Raw genomic sequence first — 18,614 nt, 5'->3', positions numbered from 1 at the left:
CATGTTCAGGAAATGTCACAATGAAAGTTGTGAAAATTCCCATCAACCCTTTCTGTATTTCCCCATCAGTGATGATTCTGGACCATTTAGAGCACAGGGGCCATACTGGAGCCAGTAGTTTTTGAAGGACACGGACAAATTAATAATGAAAGAGATTGAAACTGGCTGTGTGTATGAGGAAGTCAAGTGACGCCGCCTCTTTGAAGGCAAAATGTGAAGTGATGCATGTAGCCTGCTGCCATCATTTTACAGCAGTTGCATTTATATAAAAAAAGGGAACAATGCACATAGACAAGGTTAATCATTTTATATTCTTAAAAAAAAATATTCACCACAAACCTCCGGTATACAGCGATGAGCGATGCCAATTTTTATTGTATTCATTACCCTGAGGGACAATAAGGCACAAATCACCTTATTTGTCTTTACTTGCAATTACTAGCCATCAAGTGCAAAGACGTCATCCACCCTGATGTGATTTACACAAAACAGTGACTCCGAGATACAACATGTTAAAGATTGTGTACAACTATATCATTAAGTATTACATGTATCTTCATCCAAGATTTAAAGTGCTAAGATTTCCTGAAAATACTGGTGGAAGGAATTTAATTATGGCTCTGTTCATATAAGCTCAAACATTAGGAAATATGGCTCAGTCTGTTGTAACGCAAAGGCTGTCAAGCAAGTCTGAGGTAGGATGCAAGAGAGGAAAGTACTGCTAAGAAAATGTCCCCTCCATTCAGACAGAATTTCACATTAACGGCAACGGATGCAAGACACTTACAGGTTATATTTCAAAATCATACTACTACAAATATTGTAAGACTCAAGTTTTTTTCCTCTTAATCTACATAAAAGTGGTTTCAATACACCCACCACAGGTTTCCTGCATGCGGCACCAGCATCTGGTTTTCTGAAATATAATCTTTCAACAATAAATAAATAAAAGCATTAAAAGTTCATTTTTTTTTAAACCAGTTTCCCAAGTTACAACTCTACATGTATTTCGTACTACAAAGATAGTAGCAGAGGAGACATAAGTTGTATGACATATAACAAAGTAAACCAAGTTTTATCATGTTTCTGGTTTCCAAGACAACCATGGACATCTTAATAAATCTACTTTGGTTCTGGTGACTGGCTCCACACGCTTTACATTGAAATTGGTACGCGAACGGAATTATTATTAACATAATCAAAAAGTTTAACTACAAAATATTGCATCATTATTGTTTACATTCTGCGCAAAACGTCAAGTGCAGTAAAGGATTCAGAAATACTGTAAGAGGAGCAATTCAACATGTATTTTCTACACTGCTCATAAAAATAAAATAAAAAACCAAGGGAACAATTAGATCAGACATCAGATCTTGATGAACAAAACCGTTCAAAATCTTTACTGTACATTGTATGATTCACAGAACAAAATGACGTGTCAGTGGAAACCAAAACCACCAACCGATTGAGGGTGGAATACAGGTAAAAAAAAAAAAACTGAAATCACGGCAACTCATAATGTGACTCAGTAGTGAGTATGGTCCCCACGTGCCTGGATGCACTCCTGACAACGTCTGGGCATGCTTCTGATGAGATGGCAGATGGTGAGACCAGACCTGGATCAGGGCACGCTACTGCTATGGCCCACTGCACCAGCACACGGTCTGACAATGGCTCTCAGGATTTCATCCCGGTACCTAACAGCAGTCAGGGTATTGTTGGCTAGCACATGGAGGTCTGTGTGACCCTCCAAGGATATGCCTCCCCAGACCATCACAGACCCACGGCCAAACCAGTCATACTGGATGATGCTACAGGCAGCATAACGTTCAAACATGGCATCTCCAGACTCTTTTGCATCTGTCACATGTGCTCAGTGTGAACCTGCTCTCATCTGTGAAGAGAACGGGGGGGGGGGGGCGAATGGCAGTCTAGTGTCACGGTGCTAGGCTGTGAGCACAGATCCCACTAGAGGATCTGGAGTCTGTCAGTTTGGTCAGAAACATGAACACCAGTAGCTCGCTGGAGGCCATTTTGTAGGGTTCTGCTCTTCCTGTCCCTCCTCGCACAAATGAGCATATACTGGTCCTGCTGCCGAGTTGATGCCCTTCTTCAGCCCTGTCCAGCTCTCCTAGTGTAATGGCCTGTCTCATGGTATCTCCTCCGTACTCTTCAGACCGTGCTGGGTCTTTTTTTTGCTTATACTTCCTAACTGAACAGATAATATCCCTGAAGTTTAATTTACATGATGTTATACTGTGATGATTATGTGTTCCCTTCATTTTTTGAGCAGTACATTTGAAGGCTAGAACTAATTATGAAATATAGAAATTCTAGCAATTTTAATAAAAGCATTAATTAATTAATGCTGCACTCCTAGCTACTGTATGACTACAGACAGGAGTTTATCACACTTGTATTCGTATCATGTTATTTACTCGAGACTAACAAGACAACTCTTGATCAGAACAGCCATTAGGCAAACCCAGACCAGTGGGCAGGATGAATGCACCCCCGCCCTGTTCTCCAGTTGTATTTGGTACTGTGCCAGGACTCTGCTGTAGCCCATCTCCTCCGACACACATTTGTATGTTCCCACCTGCTCGGGACCCATGCTGTCTATCAGATGAAGGCACCGCTCCTCCATTAAGTTGCATGATGTGGAGCTTTCACTGTTTGGGGAGCTTTTAAGGTGATGCCAGGTGTACTGGGCGTGATGGGACGACACCGGGCACTCGAGGAAGTACTTGGACTGAGAGCGAAGTTTGATGCTTCCCTTGGCCTCGTCTGCATGTGTATCTGGGCTACGCACTGGGAAAAGAACACAAGTAAGTTTGTTTAACCTTAATACATATGTTGTTTTGTTTTTTTTATTCAATCTTTATTTAACCAGGCTTGTTTGGCAAGACTCTTGGAAAGGATGTTGAATCACTTGGGTCCAAGCAAAAAAACATATCTAATGGCTAAGTGAAAGGGGTGGATGGCCAAACCACCCCTTTCACTTAGCCATTAGATATGTTTTTTTGTAATATAGTCAGGCGACTAAAACAACTGAAAGATGAGGTAAGAATTCAGCAATATTTTTTCCTTCTGAAAGACAGGTAAGGCTCGTAAATTAAAACTGCAGCACAATACTGTACCACAGATCAGATGTCAAGGGCAGCATTCATTGTGGCAGGGGCATGACTAAGCCAAAACCACATAGCATGCAGAGCACGGCTACTTCAGACACATCTAAATAGCCATGTCCTTTGTTTGGAAGTTTCCCATATCGTGTGAAGCATTTGGCAACACAGGAAGTTAAGAGTTCGAATCAGCCTCACTTAACAGGCACACAAAGACAGGCAATATTGAATATGCCTGATAAAAAGATGTGACGTAGTGGATGTAATCTCAGGGGCTGCTACTTTCAAGACAAAAACATGAAGACCGTGTAAATCATGATTCCTGAGAGAAGCTGCAGAGAAATTACCGTGTGTAACGGGACAGCTTCAGCACAAACACTGTAGGTGAACATGAATTAGTGTGCTTGTGCCTAAAGAGCTTAGCTATTGATGTGGGGATAAAGGTGGCTGTGTTGGGTGAAGATGATGATTTACCCGTGTCCTTACAGTGACCCAAGCACAGCGCGCACACACACACACACACACACACACACACACACACACACACACACACACACACACACACCACTCCTAAACGGGACAATGTTACTGACTTAATGTACTCACTGAGCTACTGAGGCAGTAATATGTAAAGTCCTGTCTGCATTTAGTTATTACCAACATGGTTTGCGTGTAAATGTAGTTAAATGTTTCATTTGCAGAGTGTTTGCCTGTCATGACCATGCCAACAAGGCAAGTAGTTTGATGAAAGAGAGATATTTGAATTCAGAAGGTGTACGGTTGTATTTTGTTTAATAAGGAGAATCAATAATAATGTTTTAAACTAAAATGCTGCCCAGATCTCAAATATTGTACTTTTAAGAAGACAGTTTGATCGGTACACATAGAGAATTGTTACTAAAGTAGTCCACCCATGTTTTAAATACACATAAGCTTTTTTTTTTTCCCCAAAAAAGGGATCAGTGAACAGAGTACAGCCACAAGGCAGCACCCATGAAGACATTTTTGGAAGTTTAGTAACAGCAGCTATAAAATAAAGCTGGGCATACATTATACAATTTAAGAAATGTTGTTGAGAATTGTTTGCAATATAAAGCCAAAGCTCACAATTTATGTGATCACACTCAACGGTCTGATTGCCAAGCAACGACCTTAGTGTTCACAATGTACGTGTAAAATAGAAAATAAAACAGCTTATCAGCCCCTGCAGACCGTTAACATGTAGCTCACTAATAAGGAAGGATATTGCCCTCAGTTTGAGAAAAGAAGTAGCTGTGCTGCAGGATGCGAGGTTCTTTGATAAACTATATTTAACATTGCTCTCTCTCCTGGCAAACTGTGTGTGTGTCTAATGTTACTCAGTAAGTGTACAGTTTAGAGAGAGAAAAAGGCTGAAATATGCTGGGGTTTCAGATTGTGCAGACAACAATAATAAATGTCAGATTTGATAGACTTCTCAAATGTCATAAACAATTCATTATTGATAACTCTTATAATCACTACAGATTCGTGTGTTCAGATGTTGATCCAGGGTTTCGTATATGCATTTGGACTGATTACTATAGTATTAAGAAGGGAGGGGTTCCAATCAAACTACATAGGCACAGCGCTTAGATTTTCATGCAGGCAATTATCATAAATTATATTAAAGTAACTTTAGAGAAGTAGTTTGACATTTGCCCAGCTGTTTCCAGTCTTCATGCTAAACTAAGCTAACCGGCAGCTGGGGGTGAAGCTTAACACATTACTTAGCGTAGAGTCATGAATGTGCTACTCTCAGAAAGAAAGCGTTAAAATGTCCAACTACTCATTTAAACATCAATTTCAATATAATAATTGAAATGTAAACTACAAATGGCAAGCAAACATTTTGTAATTAGCTAAGAAGAAATGAGAGAACTTTCAGAATTACACAAATTACATGTGACCATCTGATGTGTTGTGTTCCTTTGAATCACATGTTAGGCACACACACTTAAATTTCAGTTACTCCCCCCCCACCCCCATGTATCCTGTATCCAGCTAGGCTGTAGTTTCGATGCAGTTCAGATTTAAGGCAAACTTGTTTTGACCTTGGATTTGCAAGCATGAAATTAGCACATAGTGTCTGTGTTAAACCACAAAACACAGGAACAGATAAACTTCTTTAAAAGTATGTCAAACTTCACAGCTAGCTATGTGAAAACACCTAAAATATATTGGTCTCAGACAATAGGCTACAGACTGGGCTTTTTAATGCAATAAACATCTACATACCAGGCTGCTGCCTTGACACAGATAGGCAGATGGTATGGTTCCCTTGGGCCACATCCTGCAGTGTGTTACTGTGAAAGGAAAGGAGTATCGGAGTTAGAAAATCTGTTACACTGAAGATGAGTGTTAGAAAAACTACATATAGGCCTACTGATATTTAAACTGATGTTATTGCAGAGAACTTGACTCGGTGCTTCCCATATTCCCCCCTTTATTCCCATATTTAGGTTGAAGTTTGGGGGGTTCTCTAGATTCCACAAATATCCACACCAGTATACCAGTCTTCACTCAAGCCACACATTAGGGAACACCTCCGGTCATTGAATTAAGATATTACAGATGCACTGCCAGTCGGACTATTACTCAGAGTAAGAATAGACACACCTCCAGTTTCATTTCTTAGTCAGCTTGTCCGTATGTGGGCAAGCAGGATGCATGCGTAATATTTATGATGCATTACCTGTACATGAACAAGTGAGCTCAAGTATCAAAGTAATCGACAACATCACAGAAGGTGTGCGTTGCTTTAGGGGGGAAATAAATGAGTGTGAAGGGGGTGGCAGGGTAGGAATGTGTCTGTATATAGGTGCCAAAGTTTAACCACCTACCCACCAACCACAAATTGAGATAAGTTGATATGTTCTAATTCGTCCTTCCTGTTTACAGAGAACACAGTCTGTCAGGTTTAAAAGTAAAGTTAATTTCTGGTCAACTTGTGATCACTCTTTGCCAGCTGGACTAAAACTGTATGTGTAAAGTGAGAATGTAATAATAATAATAATAATGCACTCAGAGTGCATATCTCCGCCAGGCCTCTTATCAGTCATTGCATGTGTTATCAATGCCTTTTTGGCCTTTCGCATCACTTCACCCCATTTAGTCTGTACTGACTTTTCCAAGCGAACGTCAGGTCACGTAGTATAAAGAGCGACCAGTCCATGTACGGACAAGATCAGGATGGATTGGTCAAACAAATACAGCTTTTATCGTCACAGTATGAGGGTTTATTTTTAGAGAAAACAGGGTTTTTTTTATACTTACTGACTTACTAACTGATAGATAAAAATTTCTTTAATGTGAAAAAAAGTCTGTTACATTTATTATAATGAGAAACAGATGATGCTGTACTCACTTACCCCAGTCAAAAAGTCAACTGACTGTTGTTCAGCTGACAGACCTCATGACAGCTATTTGCTCTGTGCCCTACTAAACCAACAAAATGCTGAAAGCTTTGCACGAGAACTTGATGCAATGCACACTGAGGATGTGACTCAGAAAGAAGTGGGTGGCCCACTTATCAGAAGGTTAGTGGTTCAATCCCGAGCTCCCCCAGTCTGCATGTTTAGGTGTCTTTGGGCACTTAATATACTTAGTGTGAATGTTAGTTTCCTGATGGCCACTGACTATGTAAATGTGACACGTAGTGCAAAGATGTTTGAGTGGTTGAAAGGTGCTTTATAAGTGCAGTCCACTACCATTTAAACTGCCGCCACACCAACACCTCAGTTTATTACTTTCCTATAGTCTTTGTATTGTCAAATCCCTTGTGTTTCGTTTCTTTAAATCTAACTGTGGAGTGTGAAGTGAAATCATGGCTCTGAAGTGATCATTCGTTTCGGGCAGTAATAAAGTCAGACATGTAAGTAGCTCTTGCATTTTGAAGTTTTGGTGTTTCAATTGCACATAATAACAATGAAGCTTGGAAAAGATCTACATATATTTCTACACTCTTGATGCTGCAAATGTTATGTACCCATGAAAACCACTCCTGCAGCATAATCATAATCCACTCCTCAGTATTCACTCATTTTTTCTGCCAAATAATGGATTAACAAAATAAAAATCAGACCCAGTAATGCAAAATGTAACATCATTTAAAATATCATCCAAATGGTAATGACAGATTCTTATAAACACTGATGCCATCTTGCTTAGACCAATGAAAGAATAAACCACAGTCTTTACTTTACATACTGTGCTGACAAACAAAAACAACGGACAGCAGTGGAATATGTGTTGTAGTGTTGTTAAAAGACTTCTGGTACTAAAGTGGTGCTTCTCAAAAGGTTGGTAATGTGTACAAAATAAAGTCTGCAAGCACAGCAAATGTTCTGTACGATAACTGGCGTTGCGTACTGGTTGAGTGTTGAGATAATTTGTAAAAATGATTAACACTGTCATCACAGTTGCTTCATACTGGAAATGAAGACTCTTTAGCAGGTGCAGTTTGTAGTGAGATGTAGCAAGCTCACACAGTACACCATTAAGCAGATTAGCTTGAATACATGTGTATGAATTAATTAAAAAAGGTATCCTGTGGGGTTTTTGGCCAGTAGTAGTGCAATACACGAGTAGATGGGCGACGCAAAATACATTTCTGCCACTGGTTTCATGCTATTCCACTGATCAAAAATGAGCAGTGGTAATGTGATAAGAAATGTAGCAGTGTGCGTGTAAACAAGGAACTATTTAAGATGGAAGTTTTTGTAAGTGTTTTTTTGGTGACAAACAGTCAATGTAAAAAGCCTTTGTTGGTTCACATGAAAGCTCCACGGAGCATCTTTAAGCTAAGCACTACATGTGATGTTTGGATGTGAAATGAAAGTTTATGTTTAGATATTTAGATTAAATGTGGTCTTACGTTGTTGCAAGGGTGCAGCTGATGCCGTTCCAGCCGCAGTAGGGATCTCTGGCTAATACACACTGCTCACAGTTGTCTCCATACTGGGCACAGTTTGCCACATCCAGTTGCACAAGTTCACTTCTGGAGTTCACATACAGATTCCTCTGCGATGATACACATTACAGATGGTTTTGAATGGTACAGGGCCATTGCTGACCTTTTCATTAAAAACAAAACTATCCTTGTAAAAAAGTTCAAACTTCATCTTCTTCAGGAAGCACAACACTTTCACTATAACCAATATTGTCATATGACTAAAAGTCTACCATACTCCCACTCTTGGGTCATGGAGAGGAGAATAGTTGTGCTATGGTGTTGCCAGCATTACTCACAGAGGAGGGGTGAAGGATGATGCTGAGGATGTGGGTCGTGTGGTTGAAAGGTCGATACTCAGCGTTGACAAAGCTGGAGGTTTTATTCTGCGTCACCTTATGAACCCCTCCATTATCTGTTTAAAGAAACAGGAGGAAGGATGACTAAAATAAACCTGTTTAAACAAACCACACAATCCAAACCAACCCACACTCATATCTCATGTTGCATCACCTCATATAACTCTTCGAACAAAGACTACGATGACTAAATGCTTAATTAAAAAAATTACAACATCTGTTGAGAAACTTGTGTGAACCTGGCCTCCAGTAAATACTATTCATGTCAAGAGAATGATGATTAAAAAGTATGAAAAAGGCTGAAGTTCTTCTTTAGGAGCTTCCTCTTCCTTATTTGGCAAAGACCAACAGGTTTAGACGTTGCCAGTTTGTGTCATTGTACACCAGTCTTTAGTACGCGTACTGAGAGGCTCTATGACTTGCTTTTAATTCTTGTAGTGGGTTGATTGTCGACAGCATCTCACATTAAATATACAAAGGTCAAAGTCAGCTTTAGCAAGCCAGATTTGGTTTAAACTTTCACATCCTATTTTCCACTTTTAAAGCCATAGTTAGACTTTTCAAAACCTACCCTCAGCCTTTCAAATGTTGAAATTAAAGTTAATTTGTGCTAATATATACTGTACCACCTTGGTGTTTGTGTTACTCTGTACTTATTTAGCCAAAACTGTAATTACCAAAAAGAAACAAATTAGATTTTTATATATTTCTATGCAGTCATAGCACCTCCTCTGCTGATGTTCTCTAGTGGGTGTGAATTTTTGATACCACCGAAGACGTTAGTATTGTAACTTGACTGTTGGAGCATTTAATTTCCAACAAAGAGTTAGGCACGAGCCCCTGGGAACAGCACTGGGCTGTGAGGCGAATTACGCGAATTTGGCCAAGCCACACTGAATCTAGTCCACAGAATAGAGTGGCAACTATTCCAAGAAGAGTTTCACATTTGTTTTTGTGTGTTAAATTCCAGCTAACTTGTACCACACACACCTCATCACCCCCCCCCCCCCCCCCCCCCCCCCCCCCCCCCCCCCCCATATCCCCCGCCCAACAGATACTCTATACTAGCCGTCAGTGCTGCTGCTCAAAAATAGGTTGTTCTAATTTTTTCACCCAGTACAACAACCTATTTTTAAAAAAGGAACCCGTGTATGTAATCACTCTTAAATGTACACAAATATAAATATAAACCAGGCCTATTCTTAGTATCAACTTCCCTAATTAGTTTTACTGTATTACTCACTTAGTGACAGAAACAGGACCGGGGGGTGATCATTGCTCTTGTTCTGGGAAGTATGGGCGTAGATACCAGTGTAGCTGTGGTAATTAAAGAGAAGTGGGCCGGAGTTGTCCACAGGGCTGATCCATTTCTCCATCTCCAAAGTCTTCTTTATCTTCCTCAGGGTATCCGCAGTAATCTTTGTACTGTCTTGAACACACTGAAGAAATAGGCATGTTTTGGTTTTGGCTGCACACCAACTGACTGTTAAGCTTTCCTGTCAAGTGTTGTGTTCTCACACCGCACATGTGCACTCTACAATAATAATTTTAGAAACAATGGCTCCTCGATTTCAGACCGAGGTTGGGCAAATTGTGATTGTTGATTGTTGATGTGCTGAAATGTTGATTTGAAGACTGCATCAGTCATGTTTATTACTCATAACTAATAACTTGATCTACTTTGTAACTATATTTAAGCACATGGTTTGAAAGATAGCAGCTAGAGAAATGCCAGGAAACATTTTGTGATGAGACAAGTTTTTACATTTTTGAATCAGTTAGAAAGACACATACCTCTCTAGACCTGTCCTCTGAGTCACCTTTAAATGCGGAGGTTCTGAAGATGTTGTCAATATCTCGTATTGTGTAGATACACACAGCACTCATCCCCCTGCAGAGACACAGAGGTTAGCTGGTCTACGCAGACGTCTGCAGCAACAAGAAACTGCTGTGAGGTCTGTTAACAGCTGAGTTTAGGAGGAAGAGGACCTGAACTAAGCAAAAACAAAGTATAGGGGAAGACAGTCTACAAAGTTTTGCCCATTTTGTCAACTAACATTCGTCGTATTTTACGTCTTTATCCTCATGATGGTTTGTACTTGATTTGGTTAAACTGGCATACATAACAACTTGAGTCAAACTTGGAAAATATTGGCCCTCAGGTCTTTTTCAATATCATCGATCAGAAGTAGAGTCCTACCATTCATTTCTGAAGAGTGCATAAACCGTGGTATCCTTCCACTCTTGTGCATGCACAGTAGCCACATCTACCAGCTCAGAGAAGTGCTGTCTGCTGGTGGGGTCACCACAGAAGAGCCTTGCATTCAACTGGGACGTCCAGCTAAACTGCAGGTTGTTCTTGGGACCACCAGTATCTGCCTAGAAGCAACACAAACCCAAAGAACCAATCATTCCTTCATAATGCTAATGTAATGATTAGAATATGAAATGGATGTGGTTACACTTTACAGCAGGTACTTTGTGCACATATCGGATTGTCAATATTTTTTTCATATAGTCTAGCTAAATGTTTGTGGAAGTTATTTAATCCCAATTTATTAATCCTGCAGGCCTTACCATGCAAATCTGGGTCACAAAAGGGAGCCACATTTCACTGTCCAGGCTCGCCTCTTTGTTTTTTTCTTTATAGAAGGCATAAACTTTGTCCTGCAAGGGTTTGGGTTTCTGTCTGCTGACCACCAAACCCACATAGTGCTGCTCTAAAAACAGAAAATCAAAGTAATTATTTGTCTTTAAGGATAAATGAATGTTTAAGAGGACAACTTTTTGACAAAATAAACGTCCTTACAGAAAACCTCTCCATGCAAATACCTTTATTATTATTGTTTGCTGGTCCAACTTTGTTTGCCCCAAACTTGTGGATGCCAACAAAATCGTTAGATCCAGAGTATGTGATGTAGAGATCTGCACTTCCTGCTGATTCTGCAAAGACAGAACAAATGATTACAGTTGTTAAGGTACAATAGCAGCATCACTATGCTTTAAGTTTGCGGCAAGCGTGAGTTCATCTTTCATATTCCAGACACCAGTTTCTGCTGACAGGGACAGTATGTGTGGTATGAAAAACTGCTTACTGATAAGCAAAGTGTGTGTGAGGGGCATAATGTATCTGTACTGGTGTTGATGCCTTGTGGGAGTCTGGGGTGGCTAGTGGGTACAAGCAGGAAGCACAAGTGAAACAGTTGTAGCGAAGACAGAAACGAAAACCATGTATACAGTAGTGCTGAAAAGGGCATCGATTCAGCAAACACCTGCCCTGGATAAGTAGGAATGACATATTAACCCATGAGGATTAAAAAGTCTACAGCCATTATGGAAAACTGGTGAATCAGAAAGCAGAGATTCATCAGCAGATGCAAAAAAATTTTACAAAAACTCACCCACGAGGGCAGAATGTTCCCCTTCCTGTATGATAAATTCCCTTATGCTTTCTTCTATTTTTCCCAGTTTTTCAGAGGGAATGCATGTGGGTGACTGCTCTGATAAATTCTACAAGAAAACACAGTAGGTCTTAATGTATATCCGCTGTTCTCCATCATGGACAGCACAGATGTGATTTAATGATTCACTATACCCAATTGACACCTTCGCTAAGCCACGTCCCCCTTAGTTACTGTCCGACAAACTGTTACATCTGTCGGACTTTTATCACGGCGCTGCCACAGTCTATTATTGCATTTCCTGGATCTCAGAAAGAAGCAGACAGTTCTGCAGTTGCAGTTTGTGCATTTGAAGGCTGTATTCAGGTAGTCAGACCAACGTAAAGTAAAAATGACAGAGGCTAAAGCCTACCAATCAGAGTAAAAGTGAACCACCGTATTATTATTGACTACTGAGAAAGAGGACAACGATATTAAGGATCAACACTGCTTCTGTACAGCTGGGTAGGTCTCTATTCACTATTACAACCATTAAAAAGCAGAACAGTAGGGCTATATAATGCTACATTCTGTAGCAAGTTAGCTAGCGTTAACTAACTAACATTATATTAGGAACAATCCACAGCCTACATTTTCCTGGATTTGTTTCAGGTTTTGAAAAGTGAATCAATCATACTTCTCCTTTCAACCTCTCTGGGTAGCGACTGTAACTATTGAAAGTGACCCAGGAACAGTGTTTCACCATATCTTGTAAAAATACAGCAAAAAAAAAGCTAGAAAATTACTCTTTTTACATTAGAGTCAATGGATCGCAGCCATGAAATTGTCGGACCTCAGTTAGAGAGAGTCCTATATTGGGCTGGGATTGGCCAGCTACGTATGGGGCGTGGCTTAGTGAAGGGTCAGTTCAGAAAAGTGTGTGCATTTGGTGTTTTAACACATAGTCTCTTACAGGCAACAGCTGAACAAAACTTGTTCAAACTTCGTGTTGCACATCATTTATAGTCTTGCAACAGTATCAGTAGGTTGTTTCCAATAAACACAAGAGGAAGTGGCTAGTCCCACTGAGCAGTGATGTGCCACTGTAACCCGACAGATAAGAACGGATCTTCACCAGTGGGACATTCCCAATGTGTACAGCAAAACAGACAGTATTTTCCCTCAATTCTCAGTAACATCTGGTATATCTCCACAGCGTCCTACCATGTCACAGCACAGCGTTTCCCTGCCATCGGTTCCACACACAAACACCTGGTTGGCCTCTTCCCTTTTGTGGACCACAGAGATATTATAGTCACAATGCTAAATGACAAGAGAAAGGATTTCAGTTGATATTTCAATCAGATCTGACCAACATATCAAATGCTCTACTGTTTGGTATTAAGTAATGTTTTTTTTACTGCTCACTTCTCTGCTGCATTTTTTCCACAACACCTTTCTTTCCACAGGAGTCTGTGAGTAAAAGAAAAAAATTGCAGGACCATGATTTTTTCCATACCACTGTAAGTGAATGCTATCTGCTATTTGATTGTATACTCTAGTTATTTACTTAAGGCATGAGTTACCAGACTGTCCAAAATGCTCACTACCTGCTGAGGATTTTGCAAGTTGAATGAAATCAGGTGTTTGTGTCCAAAAGATGTCACGGTGTGTGGCTTTTCTTCCAGAACGATCTGTACGGGTGCATGGTGTCCAGGTAAAGGGAAACTTTTCACTGCAGAAAAAAAAGACAAGATAGTTAGAATGACAAATAAGGTGTCACAAATCCACCAACTCTTAGTTTGTTTTCAGCTGCTTTTGCTTTATCACTAACTCTCCTGTTGTTTCAGGTCATGCCGCTCTTTGAGGCCATGCAATAATCACGCATTGCCCTCACCTGGTTTCCCCCGGCCCATCTCCTTACCTGCGGCTTTTCAATCCCATCATCAGTTCCTCTCATCAGTTCCCCCGTATAGCATATACACAGGTCCACTTTCACTGTCAGATTGTCTTGTGATCAAGCTCTTCAGCAATTCCTGTTCTGTTTTTGCGTTTTCTGCCGGCTGTGACCATAGATGGTAATTAGAAGCTGACATTTTTTCAGGAATCCTGTTGTGGGATTCCTGTGGGATTCTCTTGGGATGGGAGTCAATTTCACTAATCGTCATGGGACGGGAACAGGACAGGAAAGAGAAGTCAACAGGAGCGGGCAGGACAGAAATCATAGGTCAGTTTTTATATAGAAATAATCTGTTCTAATATGAATAAACGCTATTTTCTCTTTTTAATTTTCTTTGGGAACAGGATGGGAGTCATTGTTCTAGGACTGGACAAAATTGAAAATCCACTCCCGTGTCACCCTCCACTATCAATTAGGATAGAGGCGTAGGAATGCATACCCTCTGCACTTCTGGTTCCAAATAACCAAGATGGCGTCGGCCAATTTGCCAAACTTAAAGCTTCAAAACGGTAGTCCACAAACCAACAAGTAACATCACGGTGGCTACGGAGCTGCTAGCATGACTGCAGTGTCTTAAGGAACCAGTATACTTTGTCAGAACTGCTTATCGTTGCTGTGTAGCAGGGCTTGTCAGTTGTAGATTAGGGGCCCCTCTAAAGACTAACTGACTTTAAAATGCTACTCGTTTTCTTCTTGGCGCAGTCTTTTGAAAAGTCCTGTTTTGTCCTGTTTTGCCAAAGGTGTGTGGTCAGCTTTGCCTTCACCCAAGTTAGCCTGCCACATCATCGTCAATTTTCTTCTACAAGTTTTGATGAGATCTGTTGTTGCCAGCTAGCCAGCAGCTAGCTTTATTTCATTCAGAAATTATATTCTCCCATCATTCAAATGCATGGCACACAGCCTGATGCCCTCATTGTGCAAATGTAAGCATTTTTAGAAGCACTGAGGCACAGACAACTTGTGGTAAAATGGGACGAGTGTCAGATTGAGGTTTGTTAATCAGCAAAATAAATGCTGAGTAAGTGGAAACGTGGGATAATGTACACAGCTCAAAAAACGAAGGGAATTGACCACATGTGACAGACGTAAAAGAGTCTGGAAGTGCTGTGGTGAAAGTTATGCTGCCTGCAACATCATCCAGACTCATTTGGCGGTGGGTCTGTGCTGGTCTGGGGCTGCATATCCTTGAATGGTCGCACAGACTTCCATGTGCTAGCCAACAATACCCTGACTGACACAAGTAAAAAAAATGGACAGGTCTTTTTCAGAGCAAACATTTTGATTTGCCATAGTTGTTGCTAATAATTAAGTGTCCAACCAGAGAGGGGAACACTTTGGATCACTGTTACACCACAGCAGTGCCTATCACGCCGCGCTCCAATGGGAAACTCTGATCATGTCATGGTCCACCTGATTCTTGCTTACAGACAGAAATTCTGTAAACCTGTAGTGAGGACATCAAATAAATGGACCAGTGAAGCTGTAGAGGATCTTCAGGCATGCTTGGACTGCACTGACTGGGATGTTTTCAGGACTGCTACCAACAATCTGGATGAGTTTAACGTTACAGCTTCTGTGAGGACAGCTGCATTCTAACACGGACCAAGGTGAGTTATAACAATGACAAACCTAAGCTAATTTAAGTTACACCGGCCCTAAAGGTTCGTCGGCCGGTAGCCATATGCCAGATTACCAGTCCACCCATGAGGCTACCCCGTTTAGACATCTGACGGACGAAGAACCGACTGTAGCGCATTGATCTTCATCAGAGGAAGAAAACCGAAACTGAAAACACTTGTGATCAGACAGCAGTAACATCATAATTTCACACAAATGTTCACTTCAGCACCTCTGATAAAATGCAGCTCACAGCTGCTTTAGAGGGAATAAATCATCCTGGAGACAGTTAAACAGCGGTGTCTCAGAGCGAGGGGGACAGAGACAGCAGGACACAGAGCGACAGGTGTCTGTGTCGCGGTCAGGTGTCGTGATATTCTCTCACTACTGCGCTGCGACTTTTATGTCAATACATGGACACTGACCGACAACATTTGTATTTAAATGTATTGATTACAATTTTGCCCCCGAGACAGCCTGCGTCGTGAAGATTATTGCTAAAGCCCCGGAAAAATGACGAAATGACGAAACCTCTCGCCACAAAAACAGCTTCTTCCCGTCTGCAGCTAGCCACTGACATTCCGCCCCCTTTCAAATAATACATGTCTCCGTACATGTATATTTCACTTCATATCATATCATGCACGAACCTGACACATTGCACATATTTGTTGTTAATTGTAAATTGTTGTTGTTCCATTGTTATTTTTATTATTTTATATTGTCAGTTGTATTTTTTTTCTCTATTATTCTGTTATTCTTTTTATTTTTCATTTGTTTATTACATATTTATATATTTCTACATCTATTTATGTCAGCTGTCTGTCTGCGTGTAGCACCTTAACACCAAAGCATATTCCTTGTATGTGGAAAACACTACTTGGCAATAAAGCTCATTCTGATAAGACATGATGATGGCTTTGTTCTATTTAAGTCCCAATGAGCCATGACAGTGTGACAGGACCCTGGAACTCAAGCAGCTAAATGGAATTCAGCCATCATTAATGTTATTTCTCTGTGTGTTTGCTACTGGGCCATTTCTATTGTTGTTGAAGTCACAACTTCCTCTAATTAGTTTAACTTGTTTTTGTCAGTTGTATCTTATTCTTCTTCATGGCCTACTTTTTAAATCCTGTGTGGTAGTTTTTTTTAATATCACCATAGTAGCCTATTCATATGCTGGCTTTATGGCAGTGAATAGTAGGTTTACAATAAATGTAATATTTGAAACGATGTTTTACGTTCCAATTATATCACACGGCATAAAGTTATATACTCTATACTATAATGTTATGACTCTAGTGCTCGCCTGTGTGTGACCAGGTAGTTGCGCTACTTTTGTAGCTTATGTTTAAAATGAACTTGGGGGAAAACTTCGTATTTCACAATTGTAAAACGCTTTCCTTGTCGTATTTTCTTAGGTAGGCTACATGAAATTCAGCGCGATGTCAAAACTATTTAATGTTCCGAAGTTGAAGAAAAAAATCGAAATATTTCATACCTGTGTCAGTGAAGACCATCCTCGGTGAATGCGCCATGTTCGCTTCTGTCAAACTATTGAGGCATGAATATAATAAATATACTGTTAAGCGTAAGAGAGCCATTTTTCCGTCTGACCAGTCAGAGACAGAAGTTACCTACTTCTCTGCCCTGAAAGCCTGAACTCACTACTTTAGAGGGCTGTCGCGTCTCTCATTGGATGTGGTAATATAAGGTTTTACAATAACCGCCTACACTAGGCTATAAGACAATCATATATTTTTACAAGGGGTCACTTTGTGTTGAAAAGTGGTGGGGACATAGGGGCTCAGATTAGGCGTGTGAAGAGACATTATAATGGTCTTGGGGGACTTCCCCCAGGAAATTTTGCTCTTTAAACATTTCCTGCCTTTTGGTGAAAGTTTCTGCACCAATTTATGGTGGAAATGTTTTTATCTATGTAAAAGGAAACACAAAATTCAGGTGGCAGGTATAATTTCAAAATACATAAATATAATTTAATATAATGCAGTGCAGGTCTCAGGCATCTGTGTTGCTTTCAGATCTGTTTCTCCTGTAGATCAACTTTTCTCATTTAAAATCATCCCTGCTGAGGCAACACATGTAGGCATGATTTAGTCTTACCTCCTCTTTTGTCATGTTCAAAGGGAGAGAACAGAAAACTTGGCCAAAAAGAAACTGTGTCAAAAAGTTGTTAAAGTTTCTGATTGGAGCTGCACATTTTTGGGTCATTTTATAATCAGTAGCTTCTTTTCTTTTAGCTTAAGTTACGTTTTTTTGGACAATGCACATGTGTCACATCAGTGGTGCTGAGGTGGAGCAAGGGTACAGTTTCAGGTTCCTGGGAATCAGTATCACAGCGAACCTGACATGGTCATCTCACATCTCCACGCTGGTGAAGAAAGCTCAGAAACGACTGTATTTGTTGAGGAAGCTTAAGAAGGCCAAATTCCCGTGCCAAGTTCTTGTCAGCTTTTACAGAGGTGCAATAGAAAGCATCCTGACTGGAAACATCACTAACTGGCATGGGATGTGCACGGCCCAGGACCGGAGGGCTCTGCAGCGGGGAATTAAAACTGCTCAGAAGATCATTGGTACCCATCTCCCGAGCATCAGTGATATCGTTGAGGTGAGGTGCCTACCCAGAGCCCAAAGGATACTAAAGGAAAGTACCCACCCAGCCACAGCATATTCACCCTGCTGCCTTCTGGGAAGAGATATAGAAGTATCAGCTGCCACACCACCAGACTGCAGAGCAGCTTTTCTCCCAAGCCATCAGACTTTTAAACTCAAATTCATCCTCAACACTGTTTATTTCTGACTGCCGCTTTTATAATTGCTTTTATATTAATGTATATTGTCTTCTATGTATAAGAAGGGAGTTACAAACTCAATTTCTCTCTATAACCTGTTATATCGTGACATAATAAATCAACCCACCTACCTTAAAGAAGAATAAAGGGAATGTTTTGGAAAGGCCAAGTCAAAAGTCCTGACCTTAAAATGATCGAAATGTTGTGGAAGGATGAAAAAGTGAGCAGCTCATGTGAGGTAACCCACCAACATCCAAGAGTTGAAGCTGTTCTGTACAGAGGAATGGGCAAAGATTTGTCCAAGTCAATGAGCAGAACCAAAGGGATCATTTTCACTAGGGACATGTCCACACCACATTTTGAAATGGCTTATTTTGTCCGCGTCACTTTT

At 40.5% G+C, this 18,614-nt stretch overlaps 1 protein-coding gene across 1 annotated transcript; it reads right to left on the bottom strand.

Moving 5' to 3' along the window:
• Positions 1 to 292: 292 nt before the first annotated feature.
• LOC123959202 (semaphorin-7A) lies at positions 293 to 17,037 on the bottom strand. Its single transcript, XM_046033141.1, has 14 exons — positions 16,912 to 17,037; positions 13,444 to 13,568; positions 13,262 to 13,306; positions 13,058 to 13,156; positions 11,855 to 11,963; positions 11,286 to 11,396; positions 11,031 to 11,173; positions 10,654 to 10,832; positions 10,248 to 10,344; positions 9,697 to 9,892; positions 8,394 to 8,509; positions 8,020 to 8,165; positions 5,382 to 5,449; positions 293 to 2,811 (listed from the first exon to the last, which is right to left on the bottom strand). Exons 1-14 carry the CDS (start codon positions 17,012 to 17,014, stop codon positions 2,435 to 2,437), a joined length of 1,914 nt encoding a protein of 637 aa, XP_045889097.1. The 5' UTR covers positions 17,015 to 17,037; the 3' UTR covers positions 293 to 2,434.
• Between the last annotated feature and the right edge of the window lie 1,577 nt (positions 17,038 to 18,614).

This window comes from Micropterus dolomieu, linkage group LG20, assembly GCF_021292245.1.
Source record: "Micropterus dolomieu isolate WLL.071019.BEF.003 ecotype Adirondacks linkage group LG20, ASM2129224v1, whole genome shotgun sequence".
NCBI lineage: Eukaryota > Metazoa > Chordata > Actinopteri > Centrarchiformes > Centrarchidae > Micropterus > Micropterus dolomieu.
Note: the sequence above shows the minus strand (reverse complement) of the source record. Positions and strands in the feature narration are given on the sequence as shown.